Raw genomic sequence first — 16832 nt, forward strand, 5'->3', positions numbered from 1 at the left:
CACCGATGGGATGCTTGCTCTCTCTATAGAAGCTTACTTTCTTTCTTAAGACTACCACAGGAGCCTGGCATGGTGGCACAGATCAACAAAACGTGGAAGTCAAGGCCAGCACAGGTTACATAGCAAGACCCTATCTCAAACAAACAAACAAACAAACAAACAAACAAACAACGAACAACATTTTACAGGTTGGCAAGATGGCTCACTTGCCACCAAGGCTAACCATCGAGTTTGATCATCTGACCTCACACGGAAGATTGAAAGTTGTTCTCTGGGTCAGGTGTTGGTGGCGCACGCCTTTAATCCCAGCACTCCGGAGGCAGAGGCAGGCGGCTCTCTGTGAGTTCAAAGCCAGCCTGGTCTCCAGAGCAAGTGCCAGGACAGCCTCCAAAGCTACACAGAAAAACCCTGTCTCAAAAAACCAAAAAAAAAAAAAAAAAGAAAGAAAGAAAGAAAGAAAGAAAAGAAAATTGTTCTCTGACTTCCAGACATGCACTCACAGGGATATGTTTGCACGTAATAATAATAATAATAATAATAATAATAATAATAATAATAATAATAAAAATAATAAATAAAATACTTTATATTGCTCAAAAATAAAGATATAGGGATCACATGGATCTTAGGTAGAAATTACCAGAAAAGCACAGAGTAAAGCAAACATTGTTTTGTAGCTGGCCACAGTTCCTGGGTCTTCTTTGTTAAAAAGGAAAGTTAGCTGAGAGATGACACAGAGATTAAGAGTGCTTGCTGCTCTCCCTGAGGACCCGAATTCAGTTCCCTGCACCTATTTCAAGTGGCTCACATCGGACTTTAACTCCAGTTGCAGGGATCCAGCGCCCTCTTCTGGACTCCGTGGCACCTGCACACTTTAGTTACAGGGCATCAAGACATCAGTCTGGAGCTGATCAGGAAACTCTCCCAGCTGGCTGACTCTCATAGTGCTGGAAGGCACCATGCAGGCGACTGAAAGAGCAAATGGTCTTCTCCAGGGTTGGGGCCTCCACTTTGTAGTAACAAACTGCCGGGGAAGTTACACCCTCTGGGCAATAGTGGCATGACGGTTGTGAGAGTAACCAATCACTTTCTGATTGGTTCTGAGACCTGCTCCTCCGAAGGGATTTTGTGTATGGTACTGTAAACCTGGTCAAAAGCTCACGACCAGAGAGATCATAGACCCTGGAGGGAGACCTGCTGGTGCTGACTCACTCACTAGACGGCCATGCTGTCAAACTGCCTTCTTAGTCTTCATGTTTCTACCCAAAGAGTTTGGTGCTCTCAACTTTGACTGGAGAGGCTCCTTCTGCAGTGGGTGGCGACTAACACAGAGACTCATAACTGGTCAGTATGCTGAGAATAAGTGACTGTGGGTATCCGGCCATAGACGGGTCACCTATCCCAACTTCCCGCAGCTGGGAAACACATCCCTTCAAAGGGCAGGTGCAAAGACCGTAAGAACTGAGCTGGGGGCCGGGGAGAGGAGCTGTGAAGCCCTGGGCATGAGACCACTGTGGTACACACGAATCCACAGCAGCCGAGGTTGCTCACATAAGACCTGTACAGGACCAAGGGAGCCAACGTTCCAGATTGGATGGGAGAGCACTTCTGAGGCCCCGCCTCTTGCTGAGGAGCTGTTGGCAGTGGATGGCTCCTTTTTTATTTTTTCCTTTATATCTTTGTTTTCATTGTTTGATTTTTTTTATTTATTAATTTGTTTTTTACATTCCAATCCCAGTTTCTCCTCCCTCCTCTCCTTCGGCTCTCTCCATATAGAATGGGCTCCACTAAGTCAGTTTGTGCATTAGAGTCAGATCTGGGACCCACTGCCAGTGGCCTTATATACTGTCCCAGTCACACCATTGTCACCTATATTAAGGGAGTCTAGTTTGGTCTTAGGCAGGTTCCCCATTTGTCAGACCTGAGTCAGTGACCTCTCACTAGCTCGGGTCAGCTGATTCTGTGGGTTTCCCCATCACGGTCTTGACTCCTTTGTTCATATTATGGCTCCTCCCTCATTTCGATTGTACTCCAGGAGCTCAGCCCAATGGTGAGTTGTGGATTTCTGCATCTGCCTCCCTCTGTTTCTAGAAGAGGGTTCTAGCTTCTTTGCGTTGTGGATTGTAGTCTGGGTATCTTTTGCTTTATGTCTGGTATCCACTTATGAGCAACTACATACTATATTTGTCTTTCTGGGTCTGGGTTACCTTACTCAGGATGGCATTTTTCTAGTTCTGTCCATTTGCCTGCAACTTTCAAGATGTCATTGTTTTTTACCGCTGAATAGCACTCCATTGTGTAAATGTACCACATTTTCTTTATCCATTCTTCAGTTGAGGGGCATCTAGGTTGTTTCCAAGTTCTATCTATTATGACTAATGTCACTATGAACACAATTGAGCAAGCGCCCTTGTGGTGAGAGTGTGCCTCCTTTGGTTTATGTCCAACAGTGGTATTGTGTCCCGCGCTAACCGTCTCGCCAGCAAAAACGACGCGGCACACTCCTCAGGATCCTTCTGCAGTAAAGCTTTAATGCGTCTTGAGAGGGAGAGCATCAGCTTACAGAGCGGAGACTCTGAACACCCAAAAACCCCTCCCTTATATAGGCTGGCAACCGCCGCCTCAGAAGTGTTACTCTCTGACTGGCTGAAGCTCGTCGGACCATATGACGTCAGCTGATCGGACCATATGACGTCAAGGGAGGGGCGGAGACCAAGGGCTGGAAAGTTACAAAGTTACCTAGTGCGCATGTGCACTAGCTTGTAACGGCTCCTTACAGTATTGCAGGGTCTTGAGGTAGGTTAATCCCTAATTTTCTGAGCCTTGCCATACTGATTTCCAGAGGGGCTGTACAAGTTGGCACCCCCACCAGCAGTGGAGGGGTGTTCCCCTTTCTCCACATCCTCTCCAGCATAAGCTGTCATCCATGTTTTTGATCTTAGCCTTTCTGATCTGTGTAAGATGCTATCAAAGAGTTGTTTTGATTTGCATTTCCCTGATGACTAAGGATGCTGAGCATTTCCTTAAGTGTGTCTCCACCATTTGACACACTTGCTCTGTTGAGAAGTCTCTGTTTAGATCTGCACACCATTTTTAGTGGGATTATTTGGTAGTTTGATTTCTAGCTTCTTGAGTTCTTTGTATATTTTGGAGATCAGCCCTCTGTCAGATGTGGGGTTGGTGAAGATCTTTCCCAGTCTGTAGGGAGCCCTTGTGTCTTGTTGACTGTGTTCTTTGCTTTACAGAAGCTTCTCAGTTTCAGGAGGTCCCACTTATTAAATGTTGCTCTCAGTGTCTGTGCTACTGGTGTCCTATTTAGGAAGTGCTCTCCTGTGCCTATGTGTTCACATGTATTTCCCTCTTGCTCTTCTATGAGGTTCAGTGTGGCTGGATTTATATTGAAGTCTTTGATCATTTGCACTTGAGTTTCGTGCATGGCGACAGATATGGATCTATCTGCAGTCTTCTACATGTCGACAGCCAGTTATACGAGCACCAATTGTTGAATATGTTTTCTTTTTCCTTTTTGTATTTTATGCCTCTTTGTCAAAAATTAGGTGTCCATAAGTGTGTCGGTTGATATCAGAGTCTTTGGTTTGATCCCATTGGTCTATCTGTCTATTTTTGTACCAATACCAATCTGTTTTCATTACTATAGCTCTATAGCAGAGCTTGAAGTCTTGGATGGTGTTGCTCCCAGATGATCCTTTATTGCACAGGGTTGTTTTGGCTATCCTGGATTTTTCTTTTTCCATATGAAGTTGAATATTCTTCTTTCCAGGTCTATGAAGAATTGTACTGGGATTTTAATAGGGACTGCACTGAATCTGTAGATGACTTTTGGTAGGATGGCCATTTTTACTATGTTAATCCTACCTACCCAAGAGCATGGGAGAGTCTTCCATTTTCTGGTGTCTTCTTCATTTTCTTTCTTTAAAGACTTGAAGTTCTTGTCATACATGTCTTTCACCTGTTTGGTTAGAGTTACCCCCAAGATATTTTATGCTGTTTGTGGCTGTTGTAAAGGGTGATGTTTCTCAGATTTCTTTCTCAGCCTTTTTATCATCTGCATATAGGAGGGCTACTTTTTTTTTGTCACTCTTGTATCCTGCTACATTACTGAAGGTATTTATCAGCTGTGGGAGATCCCTGGTAGAATTTCTGGAGTCACTTATGTAAACTATCATATCAGCAAATAGCAAGACCTAGCGAGAGCTGGTCACTTTTCTTTGGAATGTGGCCGCTGGTAGGGTGCCCATTCCCCCAGCAGATGGCTCCATCATAACAATTTGCACACGGTCAGCAATGTTAGACTCAGGGGTTATTAACAATAATAATAACGAGAGAGAGAGAGAGAGAGAGAGAGAGAGAGAGAGAGGGGGGGGGTGGGTCTTGGGGGAGTTGACGGGCAGTCACGGAGCGGAAACAGTTAAAACACATTGTGGATGCCAGGTCTAAAGGAAACTCACTCCGTTTCCTCACATTCTAGCCATTAGACAAAAGGCTGCATCCCTCTTGTGACGCCGGTCCCCTCTACCAAAGGTGTCATTCCTCTTAGACAGAAGGGGCAAATGGCTATCTGCAGTGCCTACTAGAATACCAAATTCCACGCTGGCTTCCAGGCTCCTCAGCATGCCAAGCACTTAGTTTTTCTCACACACACCCCCTCCATAGCTGGCAGACTCCCCCGACGCCCAGCTGCTCATTTCTCCTCATAGCCCTGCTATTTGGGCTGTGGTCTCTCTCTCTCTGGCCTCTCGTTCTTGCCCACATTCTTTCCCCCTGGTCTTAATCTCTCACTCCAACACCCCTCTTTCTCTCCGTCTCTCCCCCTCTACTCTGCTCCTGCTTCTCTCTCCTGCTGGCCACGTAAGTGTTCTCTCTCTCTCTCTCTGCTATGGCTCTTCCAAATGCCTCTGGCTGTTCTCTCCCTCATATCTACAGTCAAAACCTCAACCTTGCCAGGGAGCCGTCGTGTTTGTCCGTTTATACAGTATACACAGGTATGAAAATTTCAAAGTTAACTTCTTGTTCGTTTTAATGAGCCATGTCCGGTGGTGCACACCTGTGACCCCATCCTTCTGCCTGCCGAGGCAGAAGGATCCCAAGTTCAAGACCAGCTTGTGCAACCCCGTCTCAAAAAAGTGAGGGTGGCTGGAGAGGTGGCAGCTTACAACCATGTGTGTAACCCCAGTTCCAGGGGATCGGACACTCTCTGGGCCTCCATGGACAGTGCATGCACAGGGTACACACACAGGTGCAGCAAACACTCATACACATAAACTGAAACTAGATAAAACTAATTGGACTAAGAGGGTGGCTGCCATGCTTTCATAAAGACCAGTGTTCGAATCCCCAGGACCCATGTAAAGCCAGGCACAGTAGTCCCTGTCTGTTATCCCAGTGTTCCTAAAGTGAGATGGGAGGGAGAGACTGGGGAGAGCCCAGAAGCTCTTGAGCCAGCTAGCTTAGAGTATGCATCTGCAAACAAAGAAACTCTGGCCAGGCAGAGGTGGCGCACGCCTTTAGTCCCTGCACTCGGGAGGCAGAGGCAGGCAGATCTCTGTGGTTCAAGACCAGCCTGGCCTACAAGAGTGACTTCCAGGACAGCCTCCAAAGCCACAGAGAAACCCTGTCTCGGAAACCCGCCCCCCTAAAAAAAGAAACTCTGTCTCAAACAAGGTGGAAAGCAGGACCAACACCCGATGAAAGGTTCAGGCATTATGCTGTCTCTGGCATGTTAGTGACCCCATACAGGCATGTGGACATACATGTACGCACACACATGGCATGCATAAACGAGTAAATAAACAAACTTATGTCCTAATCATTGTTCTGTGTGTATTGATATTTTGCCTATGTGCCGTGTGTGTGTGTGTGTGTGTGTGTGTGTGTGTGTGTGTGTGTGTGTGTGGTGTGTGCTCGCGCGCGAAAAGAGAACACTTTGTGGGAGTTATTTTTTCCCTCCTTCCACTATGTGGGTCCTGGGCATTGAGCTTAATTCGTCAGACTTGGCAGCAAGAGGCTTTACCTGCTGAGCCACCTCACCAGCCCTAACTTTGTATTTTGAGACTTGGCATTATAACATAGCCCAGGCTGGCCTGGAACTCACTATGTAGTACAGGCTAGGCTTAAGCTCATGATCTTTCTTCTTGCCTTAGCTCTATAAACCCTTCTACCATGCTGCCAGACAGATGTCTGCACATCCTGGATTGTAGCTGTGTGGTGCCCAACACACACGCACGCACGCACGCACGCACGCACGCACGCACACACAGACACACACACACACACACACACACACACACACACACACACACACACTTGTTTCTAAAGAGGCCTGTTCTAAAGCACACTCTTCCCTTGCTGCAGGTCACAGGAAGGCAGGCCACCTCTCAGGCAGGCGACTTAGCCCGCACAAACACCACCCCACCCCCAGTGGCCTTAGGCCACTCTCTCCCTGCTTCTCCACCATCTGTGAGAAGGATATTGAGGGTGTCTGCCTCCCTCCCTGTACTTGTGAAGACACAATGAACCATGTTTGTAGAGTGCCGAACACAGACCCAGTAAAGACCCATCAAAGGTGGCAGTGAGCAGTGAGGTCCAGCCCAAATTCCTCACCCTGCTCTTGGGCATATGCAGAAACCGGCCCCTCCTCTCTCTCCCTGGATCCACCCTTCCCTGCCAAGTGCTTCTCTCTCCCGTCTCTCATTCCATGGCCTAGCCCCACTTAGCTCATGTGTCAGACATCTGGGTCTGCCCTTGACCTCACCGCTGGAACTCTGCAGGGAAGATGAGTGTTCCACAAGTAACACTTATGCTCTAATTGCAAATTGCCACAGGCACTGTGAAGGACGAGACCAGGGTGTCATGAGAGAGGACAGCAACTGGGAACCAATGAATCATCAGGGAAGATGTGGTCAAGGCAGCTGTGACCTGAAGGATGAGGGGGAAACATTCCAGCAGAGGGCAGCAAACCCCGCCCCATCCCAGCAAAGAGAGGGGCCTGTGAGTCACCAAGGAATCATCTTACACATTCCCTCGTACCCTCGGGGCTACTCTGCAAGCCAACTGGGTGGGAAAATGTGCGTAAGAAATAGTCAATGCAGCCCAGCGGTGGTGGCGCACGCCTTTAATCCCAGCACTTGGGAGGCAGAGGCAGGCGGATCTCTGTGAGTTCGAGGCCAGCCTGGTCTCCAGAGCAAGTGCCAGGATAGGCTCCAAAGCTACACAGAGAAACCCTGTCTCAAAAAACCCAAAAAAAGAAAAAAGAAAAAAGAAAAAAAAAAAAAGAAATAGTCAATGTGAGGGCTGGCAAGATGACTCAGTGGATAAGAGGCTAACTGCCAAACCCGAGTTCAATCCCAGGGCCCCCCAAGTGGTAGAAAGAGAGAATCATCTCTTCCACACACTGGTCATGGTACCAGTGCACATGCACACACAAATACATAAAGGTCTAAATATGTAAATAAATAAGTGTAACTAAAAAAATAAAATAGGCCTGGAGAAATGGCTCAGAGGCTAAGAGCACTGGCTGCTCTTCCAGAGGTCCTGAGTTCAATTCCCAGCAACCACATGGTGGCTCACAACCATCTGTAATGAGATCTGGTGCCCTCTTCTAGCCTGTAGGCAAAGATGTAGGCAGATCAGTGTATACATAATAAATAATTAAAAATATTAAAAAATAAAATAAAATAGCCAATGCAAGCTTTTACCTGCTAAAAGAACGGTGCCCTTGAATATTGCCTTTGGAAAGCAGGCGCTGTAGGACACCTTCCAGAAGGGACTGGCCTATCACCATGAATCTAGGACAGAGCTGGTCACCAAATGTCTGTCATGGCTCTGTTTACCAAAGGGCAGCCCACAGATGTCTGCTGCACACTCTGAAATGCACTTTAAAAAAAAAAAAATGTGGATGATGACGAGTGCCTGTGATCCTGGCAATCAGGACATAAAGGCAGAACGATCAAAAGTTTCTGTGGTTTTGTTGTTGTGACTGTGACCCTTGTTGATCTGAGACAAGGATGAATGAAAGATGTAGCCCCAGTTGGCCTTGGCTTACCCTGATCCTCCTGCCCCCCCCCCCGGCCCCCACACCTCCTGAGCCCTGGGATGGATGATAGCTGTGCACCACTACACCCGGCAAGGATTGAGAGTTTGAGGCCAATCTGGTCTAAATGGGGAGAGCCCATTAAAGTAATAATAGCAATAATGACAACAATAATAATCCAGGCATTGGTGGCGCACACCTTTAATCCCAGCACTCGGGAGGCAGAGGCAGTTGGATATCTGAGTTCGAGGCCAGCCAAGGCTACACAGAGAAACCCTGACTCAAAAAACTAACAAAACTATACGACTACTACTACTAATAATAAAATACTAATCATAAGCAAGATGTCTTGGAACCTGAAGGGGACTGCAGCCAAGCCTGGGGACCTGAGTTTGACTCTCAGGCCTACATGGTGGAAAGAGAAAGCAGACTCCCACGAACCGTCTTCTCGCCTCGACACGTGCACTGAGGCATGTGCATGCCCACACACGTACACATGCAAAGTAAATAAATAAAGGCATGGTTTGTTTTTGGTTTTTTTTAAGGTTGTTCTGATGCTAGACAGACGTGCGCGTGCTCAAGCAAGTTCAAGACAATAATGAGGGAATCTGAGTGGTGAAATCACAACGTCTGTTGTAAAATTCTTTTCTTTTCTTTTTTTTTTTTTTCTCTAAAACATTTTCAGAATGTTTCAGATGTTATGAAACGAAAATACTCCTTTAAAAAAAAAATGAAGACAGGGTCTCACTCTGTAGACCAGGCTAGTCTCAAACTCACAGATATCTGCCTGCCTCAGCCTCTGGAATGCTGGGATTAAAGGCCTGAGTTAACTCTTCAAAATAGGAGAGGGAAAGGTCAGTAAATGGGAAGCATGTGGGGTATCACCTTTATTGTGCAAACGTAGGGCTCCTCTGTGCCTGAGGATGTCTTTTCTTTTCGAGGGTGTGTGTGTGTGTGTGTGTGTGTGTGTGTGTGTGTGTGTGTGTGTGTGTGTGTGTGTGTGTTTTGTGTGTGTTTTAAAAAGCTCGCACTTTAAGGGGATGTTTCCGGCAAGCACTCTGTGACCAAGCTGCAACCTGGCCTTGGCTTTTCATGGTCTAACATTTGCCCAGCAAAAACAGATTCCCCAGGGCAATCCCGCTGGATTTTTTTGCTTGTTTGTTTTGTTTTGTTTTTGTTTTTTCTTTTTGGTTTTTCGAGACAGGGTTTCTCTGTGGCTTTGGAGGATGTCCTGGAACTAGCTCTTGTAGACCAGGCTGGTCTCGAACTCACAGACATCTGCTTGCCTCTGCCTCCGGAGTGCTGGGATTAAAGGCGTGCGCCACCAACGCCCAGCCGCAATCCCCCTGTCTAAGTCTTGGTCCAGTGGCGGAATTGGGAAACTGGAAGCAGGCTGCAGTCTTTGCCTGTAGACACTGGAGGAGGAAGTCCTTACAGCCTGCAGCTTCCAGGAAGCTGCAGCTCTCCTAGGGCTCTGGACCTCAGGAAATGCGAGGCAGCATTCTATGTGGGCTTCAGCAGTGCCCAGATGCAGGCCTGTTGCTTCTGGTGAGTGACCGACAGTGTGCCCTTGCCCCGTGGAGTCTCCGTGCACCCAACAGGGGTAATACAGACGTCTGTGCCAGGCTGTGAGACAAATTGGCACAAGGAGGCTTTTGCGCAGCCTCTGTGGTTGGCACTTGCTGGCCACTTCTGTCACCCCTGTGCCTGAGCCGTTCCTGAACAGTGGGCCTTCTGTGTCCCGACCCATGGCGCTGAAGAGGCTCTCCCACCTGTCCACCCAGCTGAGTGTCCGTTTCTTTCCCTCCACTAACTGCCCAAGTGTTTTCTAACTGTGCAAGCCTCCACGAGACTCCTTCGTACCTGGGGATAATAACAGAACTTTTACCTAATTGAGCGGTTGGAGGATTCGATGAGATCATGCCTGGAAAGCACCCAGCTTGTCTATTGCACAACGGACACAAGCTGCCATTGTTTCTTTCTGGGTACCACACACCCCACCAGCGGTTGCTCCCCTGCCCAGCTGCCTTTCCCAGCTCTGAGCATAAACAGTGCATGTTAGTCAAGTGTGTGGCTGGCTCCCGTCTGGGAACTGCCCTCTTCAAGCCAATCAGGCTGAACTCTCCAGCACTTTCCATCCATATGGCAATTCCCAGCTCCTTCTGCCAAGTGAGACAGTGCAAGCCCCCCCACACACACACCAACCCTGGCCGTCCCTCTCTAGGGAGCACAGTGAACCATGATGAGAAAGGCCAGTGTGTTCGTGTTTATTCACAAAGCTCAAAGCAGTCCCTTTAAGGACACCCAGAAATCTCCCACCACCGCCAGCTCCTCCAGGCCGTTTCAGCGGGGCATCAGTTTAGGGCATGATGGCGGCGATACTCTGGAAGAGAGGAGAGGAGGCGTTAAATACAGGCGCGTGGCCACAAGATTCAGGCTCCTGTTCCACTCTGGAGAAATGGTGAGAACAGAAGCTGTTTGTCTTGGAATAATGGGGAGAGCTGGGGAAGGCACTCCTGTGCCTTTCACCTCAGATGATCTGCGGTCACTCCGAGTTAGGGCTGTCACACACTCTGAACCCTGGGCCCTAAGCTCAGGAAACAGGTCATAGCAGTTTCTGTTCAATCTTGAAGCACAGAGAGAGTCTGGATCCCAGCATCCACATTAGGCAGCTCACAAACACCTGTAACTCCAGCTCTAAGGGATCCAACACACACACACACACACACACACACACACACACACACACACACACAATTTCAAATGTTTTGTTTTGTTTTTTTTTTCAAGAAAGACAAAGCAAGACTGTGGACTAGAATAAGGACCAGAATCCCACAACAACCTTTATGCTCTGGAAGGGAGCTAGCTACCTGCCAAGCCAAATTACCACTACTCCGCTCACGCACGCAAAGCAGCAGGGCAGGGTAGCAGAGGCACCCACAGGCGGGCCAGCGAGAAGCAGAGGCAGATGGGGAGCCCTGATGGACACTTGAGGGAGAGTTTCAGCATTCCCCACCCTCCCTGGCTCCCAGATGCTCCAGTGCCCTGGAGGTGATTTCTGTCAGGTTATGTTTGTTCACGGCGACTGGAAAGTACCCAGAGCTGCAAGGGGGTGACGAAAGGCCAGAACAGATCAAGAACAGGTTGGATGGTCTCTAGAGAGGCTGGGTCTGTCCTCAGGGATGCTGACTGCCAGAAGACTATAGGAAGGGAGGTCCAGGTTGAAGGGCGGGGTGGGGTGTGGGAGTCATATGGACACTCACCCTCCACAGAGCTGGGAAGTTGATAAATGGCTTGTTGACCGAGGCCTGGAATTCAACGACAAAGCCAGTCACCCACCTTCAATCACCCAGTGTCACTGGGAGAACCTCCAGGAGCCTCCACTCCCCTCGCCCAGCTGCAAGCCCGCGTTACACCCAGAGACTCACCCCAGATACTACTGTAGTGGTTGCGGCCCCTGCCCCTCCGTGCTGGCCTGTGTACCCGCCTTGATGAGCGCCCTAAAGACAAAGGCCAGATCGTCACTTACCCCCCCCCTTGACCTGGGAGGGTCTCCCTCATTCCTCTTCCCCGGGAACCCACCCTCCTCTAAGATGCCTAGGTCTGGAGTGGGAGCCCAGGCTGACCTGGGTTCCTCACTCACTGTCCTGAAAGACAACCCGGAGCCCCACCTGGGAGAGTTGGACGGGACTCCAGGAAGGAGGCCTTGTTGACTGGCCTCACCCAAGCTCTCCTGAAATCTGGTGTGAGGGAAATGTTTCCCTCTTGGAGAAGGAAGACTCAGGCGACCCCCACTGTTCACCCTCAGCCCTGATTTTAATCACGTTTCCACACAGTCTAGCCTCAAGCCCAGCACCTCTCCTCCCCCACTCTTGAGCACAGTGTCCCTCCCCAGTGGCACCCCACCCTCAACTGTTCTGTCAGGCCCTTCCCCCAGCCTCTGCTTGGGGGGTCTCACTCAGGGTCTTGTTCATCACCAAGACTCTGTCTAGTCCCCTCCTCCCCACGCAGCCCTCCATGGCTCCCTCCAAACAGATGAGCCTCTGGGCTCCTCAGGATGGTAACCCAGCTTGCTGAGCTTGGTGACTGCTTATGGAGTGTGGAGAACTGGAAACTGGGCCAGGCGGGAGTCAGCCTGCTACTGCTCCCCCGGTCCTCCTTGGGGCCTGCTCTGTTGCTGCTTGCCTGGCCTCCAGCATCTGTTCCCTCTAGAAATACGGGGAAGAGCTCCCCCAGAAGCTCCCCTGCTACCCAAACAGGGAGGCAAAGGAAGAGAACTTCGTCTCAGCCACTGGGCACTTGTCACGTGACCTTGGTGAGCCTCCTTAGCCTCTCTGAGCCTTAGTTTCCTTATCTGAATGTCATATTGTCATCACCCTCAACCTGACCAGCCCAGAGCCTAGTTATGAGGACAGAACACAACAGAGTCTGTTGCCAGAGTGTCCCCTCATGTTCTGGGGTTTCTCAGCCTCCACCTGTTTGTACAGTGTCTGAGCTCAGAATCATCCCTACTTCCAGGAGAGGGGACAGGTTAGGGTCCCTCATCTAGGAGGACAGCTCCCTGATAATGGGACTAGGTCCCTTCCACCTTGTCTCAGGTGAAGCTTTGCAAACAAGATGGTTAAGCCCGTCTAACCAGCTGGCCACCAGCTCTGTAGCAATGGAGGTAGAAGGAAGGGAACCCAGGGTTATGGCTTCCCAAGGATTTAGCCTCTTCCCTCCCACAACCCCCTTCTCCCCAGTTTCCCCACCTCTGTTCACCTACATTCATCAGCTGGTTGGCCTCCTTGCTGGCTTGGTTGACCCCGTTATGAGCATCTTGCTGCAACCTGTTCATTTCCTTCCCGGCCTGGCCAGCAGCATGGTGGACACCTTGGCCAAGCTTCTCCACTTCCTTCTCGGCCTGGCCAGCAGCATAGTTGACCCTTTGGCCAACTTTCTCTGCCTCCTTCTCGGCCTGGTTGACCCCAGTGTAGACCCCTTGGGCCACTTTCTCTGTCTCCTTACTGGCCTGATTGACTCCCGTGTGGACCCCTTGGGCCACTTTCTCTGTCTCCTTCTGGGCTTGGTTGACCCCGGTGTGGACCCCTTGGGCCACTTTCTCTGTCTCTTTCTGGGCTTGGTTGACCCCGGTGTGGACCCCCTGGACCGCTTTCTCTGTCTCCTTTCCAGCCTGGTCAACGGTATGGTGGACACCCTGACCGAATTTCTCCAATTCCTTCCCAGCCTGGTTGACTCCAGGATACATGACTTTGTCTCCCTCTTGCCAAGGCTGCCCTGCAGCATAATAACTATGACCATGGCCATGGCCATGGCCAAACTGCTGTGCCTCCATTGCAGCGTGGCTAAGTCCCTGATTGGCCCCTTGCACCACTTTTCCTCCTTCCTTCCCAGCCTGACCAAAGGCATTGTGAACCCCTTGACCAAATTTCCCTACTTCCTTCTCAGCCTGACCAAAGGCATTGTGAACCCCTTGACCAAATTTCCCTACTTCCTTCTCAGCCTGACCAAAGGCATTGTGAACCCCTTGACCAAATTTCTCTCCTTCCTTCGAAGGCTGACCAAACGCATGGTGACCATCTTGACCAAATTTCTCTGCCTGTCTCCCAGGCTGACCAAAGGCATTGTGAGCCCCATGACCTAACTTCTCTGTCTGCTTCCCACCCTGACCAAGAGCATGGTGGGCCCCTTGACCAAACTTCCCTACTTCCTTCTCAGCCTGGCCAAAGGCATTGTGAGCCCCATGACCTAACTTCTCTGTCTGCTTCCCACCCTGACCAAGAGCATGGTGGGCCCCTTGACCAAACTTCTCAGCATCTTTCCAACCATGACCAAAAGCATTGTGGCCCCCCTGTCCCAGCCTCCCAGCCTCGTTTCCAGCCTGCCCCGCGGCATGGTGGGCCCCCTGTCCCAGCCTCCCAGCCTCGTTTCCAGCCTGCCCCGCGGCATGGTGGGCCCCCTGAGCAAACCTCCCTGCTTCACTGCCCGCCTGGTTGACCCCGTGGTGGACCCCATGATGGATGAGTGTGTCTTTCTCCTTCCCAACCTGTCCAGCGGCGTGGTTGACCCCGTGGATTAACTTCTCTGTTTCCTTTTCTGTGTGTCCGACGCCACTGTTGATGCCATGGGCTACCTTGTCCAACTCCTTGCCGGCCTGGCTCCCCATGTTGCTAAGTCCATCAAAAACCCTCTCCACTTCCCTTCCGGCTTGGGTGATTCCATTATTGATGCCTTCGAGGGCCTTGCCCACCTCTCTCTCTGCATTGCTCAGCCCGCGGCTGAACCCTTCTATGACCTTCTCGATGGGGTCATCATGGGCTGCCCATGCGGGCAGAGCCCCCAGGAGCAGCAGAAGGCAGCAGGACCTGAGCGAAACTGTGGGATGCATGCTGTTGGGAAGGCAGGGACGAGAGAGGAGCCGAGGGAGCTAGGCCGCTATTTATCCTCCCTTTCTCCACCCCCATGACTCAATTGCCCCTGTGAGGCTGTGACTTCGTTCCCAGTCAGGGAGGTGTTTCCCAAAGACATCTGGAGTTGAGCAATGAGGAGGAGGAGGAGGAAGACAGGATGAGTCACAGAAGAGATCCTAGCATCTTTGCTCTTTGACCAGCTCAGGCCCTCCGCCTCAGCATAGCGTTCTGCCCTGCCCAGCACCCTCCTGTTTTCCTGTCTCTCCCACCGGCATCCTCCTTGCTCTTGAGCCCCCACGGAACCACCCTGGCAGCCCTCTTAGAGATCTAAATGTGCCAGTCGCCCAGCTGAACAATGCTGGAAAAGTGGAAAGCAGCCACGGAGGAGGAGAGAACCTCAGGAGCTGAGGAAGTTACCTAATTTTGTTCTTGGGTAGGGGGTGGGGGGTCCCTTTGCTACCCCTCTCTCTGCTCCAGTTACACGGCACTTGTGCCAGCTCCTCGAGTACCCCTCCCATTACTGCCTGAAGGCTTTGCACGTGCCTTGTTGGCTCCACTCTTTCTGCACCTGGCTCCAATGGCCTGCATCACAGAAGGCCCTTCACGATCATCCCCAGGCACACTGTGGTATTACAGGTATGATGATTATGCTGTGACGTCATCCTGCTGTTTCTAGAGTACTTATCGCAATCTTAAACTTCATTTAGCTTTTAAGGGTGTGTCTCACCTTCTAGGTTGTACACTTGCAGCCATCAGGCCCTTTGTGCTGGGTACTGGTATAACCCCCAACTTAGGGGACATTAGCTGGGGTGCAGTAAGTATTCATAGATGGAACACATGGGTGGGTTAGAAGCCAAGGGAATTGTCCAAGCCTGAGCCCATCTCACCGGGTGCTGGAGGGAAAGGGTGTCTGGGTCCTCAAAGCTGTGTGGGGTCTCTTGGGGGAGGGGCTGCAGATTTTGGGAGCCAGGATCACATACATGCTCATGACAGGATCCTGGCCTCTTTCCTCCCAGCCCTCGGGCAAGGGCAGGGGGGCTGATTGTCATTTGTCATGCGCTGGGAGAGGACGCAGAGATACCTGAAAAGCCGGTTGAAGCAGGCCTGGGGAGAGGCTCGGAGACCTGGTGCAGCAGCAGCTGTCTCAAACCTAAGGGCTGGGGGCCAGGACCTTTCCCTTCCTGCCTCCTGCCATCTTCCCCTGCAGCCTCCAGTGCCGAGACCCGAAGTCCCAAGCGTTGCCCCACAGGCTCAGATTACGCGGGGGGGGGGGGGGGACCTGGGGTGGGAGCCCAGCCTTAGAGAAGGAAGAGCAGGAACAGGTAGTGGCTCAACCACAGTATATATCTACCTGGGGGATAGTTTAGAGGGAGGCAAACGAGAGCCAGTGGGTGGGGAACAGTTGGGTGAAGATGTTTAGGTTTTGACGCCAACGGTGAGACTGAGCGAGGGGTAATGGTGGGAAGGTCAGCCAGGGAGGAGTGCATAGGGTGTGCACCCGTGGAGGTGTTGGAGTTATGTGTGTGGGTGCCCAGGTGTGGCTGAGAATCAGCACGTGTTTTCAACTTCAAACCAGGACACGAGGTGGTCCCCTTAATGAACCAGTAGCCACACCCAGAACCAAACATCCCAGGACCAGGGATCCTGGAGCCTCTCTGCCTTCCCCAGCTCTGACAGCAGAGGGTGGCTAATTGGGCCACCCTGCAGAGTGGATCTGTTTCCCAGTTTCACACTCCAGTGACAAAGGCAGAGCTCTAGGCAATCCTGGGTGTGGCACTCCAGTCTGAGCATCACTAAATGATGGAGAGTCAAAGGCCAGGCCGAGAAGTGAGCCAGGGTGTGGTGGGGGGGGGGGGTACCAGAATCCTGGTCCACCCCGAGATAGATAGGTTCACCTTCCCTTTCTAAAAGGTATCCTATCTTTTCTATGTTCTGTTGTGATAGGGTCTCGTGTAGCCCAGAATGGCCTGGAACTCATTATGTGTCAGAGGCTGGATGGCCTGGAATTCTTGATGGTCCTAACGCCGTGGCTGAGCGCTGGGATTACAGGCACACACCACCACTCAATATTTTCTTGTCCATCCTTCTCTCCCTCCGCAGCCCTTCTTCTCAGCTTTCTGTCCCCATCTCCCTCCTCAACTGCTGCCGGCAGCAATAGACTTGTGCTGGTTTTCTGATGCCAGTGGAAGAAGTTGGATTTGGGAATCTCACACTTGGCGTCACAGTGGCCCAAAGAAGCATGTAGTGTGTGTTCCCACGTGGTATTTGCTGGTCCAGGGATGTCAGGCCAGGGTCTGCCACAGTTAGAAAAGAAGATACCACGCTAGCAAAGGGCAGATTGGCCCATAACCCTGATCTGCGGCAGCTCGTTG

The 16832-nt window shown here is 50.8% G+C and overlaps 1 protein-coding gene across 1 annotated transcript; it reads right to left on the reverse strand.

Annotated features, from left to right (window-relative positions):
* Nucleotides 1–10293: 10293 nt before the first annotated feature.
* Nucleotides 10294–14515, reverse strand: Sbsn (suprabasin). The gene is made up of 4 exons (XM_027431086.2): nt 12816–14515; nt 11479–11550; nt 11314–11358; nt 10294–10433 (listed from the first exon to the last, which is right to left on the reverse strand). The coding sequence occupies exons 1-4, from the start codon at nt 14436–14438 to the stop codon at nt 10410–10412; spliced, it is 1764 nt and encodes a 587-aa protein (XP_027286887.1). The 5' UTR covers nt 14439–14515; the 3' UTR covers nt 10294–10409.
* Nucleotides 14516–16832: the final 2317 nt, after the last annotated feature.

The sequence above is a fragment of the Cricetulus griseus genome, chromosome 9 (genome assembly GCF_003668045.3).
Source record: "Cricetulus griseus strain 17A/GY chromosome 9, alternate assembly CriGri-PICRH-1.0, whole genome shotgun sequence".
Taxonomy (NCBI): Eukaryota; Metazoa; Chordata; class Mammalia; order Rodentia; family Cricetidae; genus Cricetulus; species Cricetulus griseus.

What these genes read in the sequence shown, in the direction of transcription:
- Sbsn (XM_027431086.2), bottom strand. Translation starts at nt 14,438, where the DNA reads ATGCATCCCACAGTTTCGCTCAGGTCCTGCTGCCTTCTGCTGCTCCTG. An exon ending in AGGCCAACCAGCTGATGAAT is followed by an intron (nt 11,551 to 12,815) that starts GTAGGTGAACAG and finishes CTTTGTCTTTAG; the next exon opens with GGCGCTCATCAAGGCGGGTA. An exon ending in ACTTCCCAGCTCTGTGGAGG is followed by an intron (nt 10,434 to 11,313) that starts GTGAGTGTCCAT and finishes CCTCTCTTCCAG; the next exon opens with AGTATCGCCGCCATCATGCC.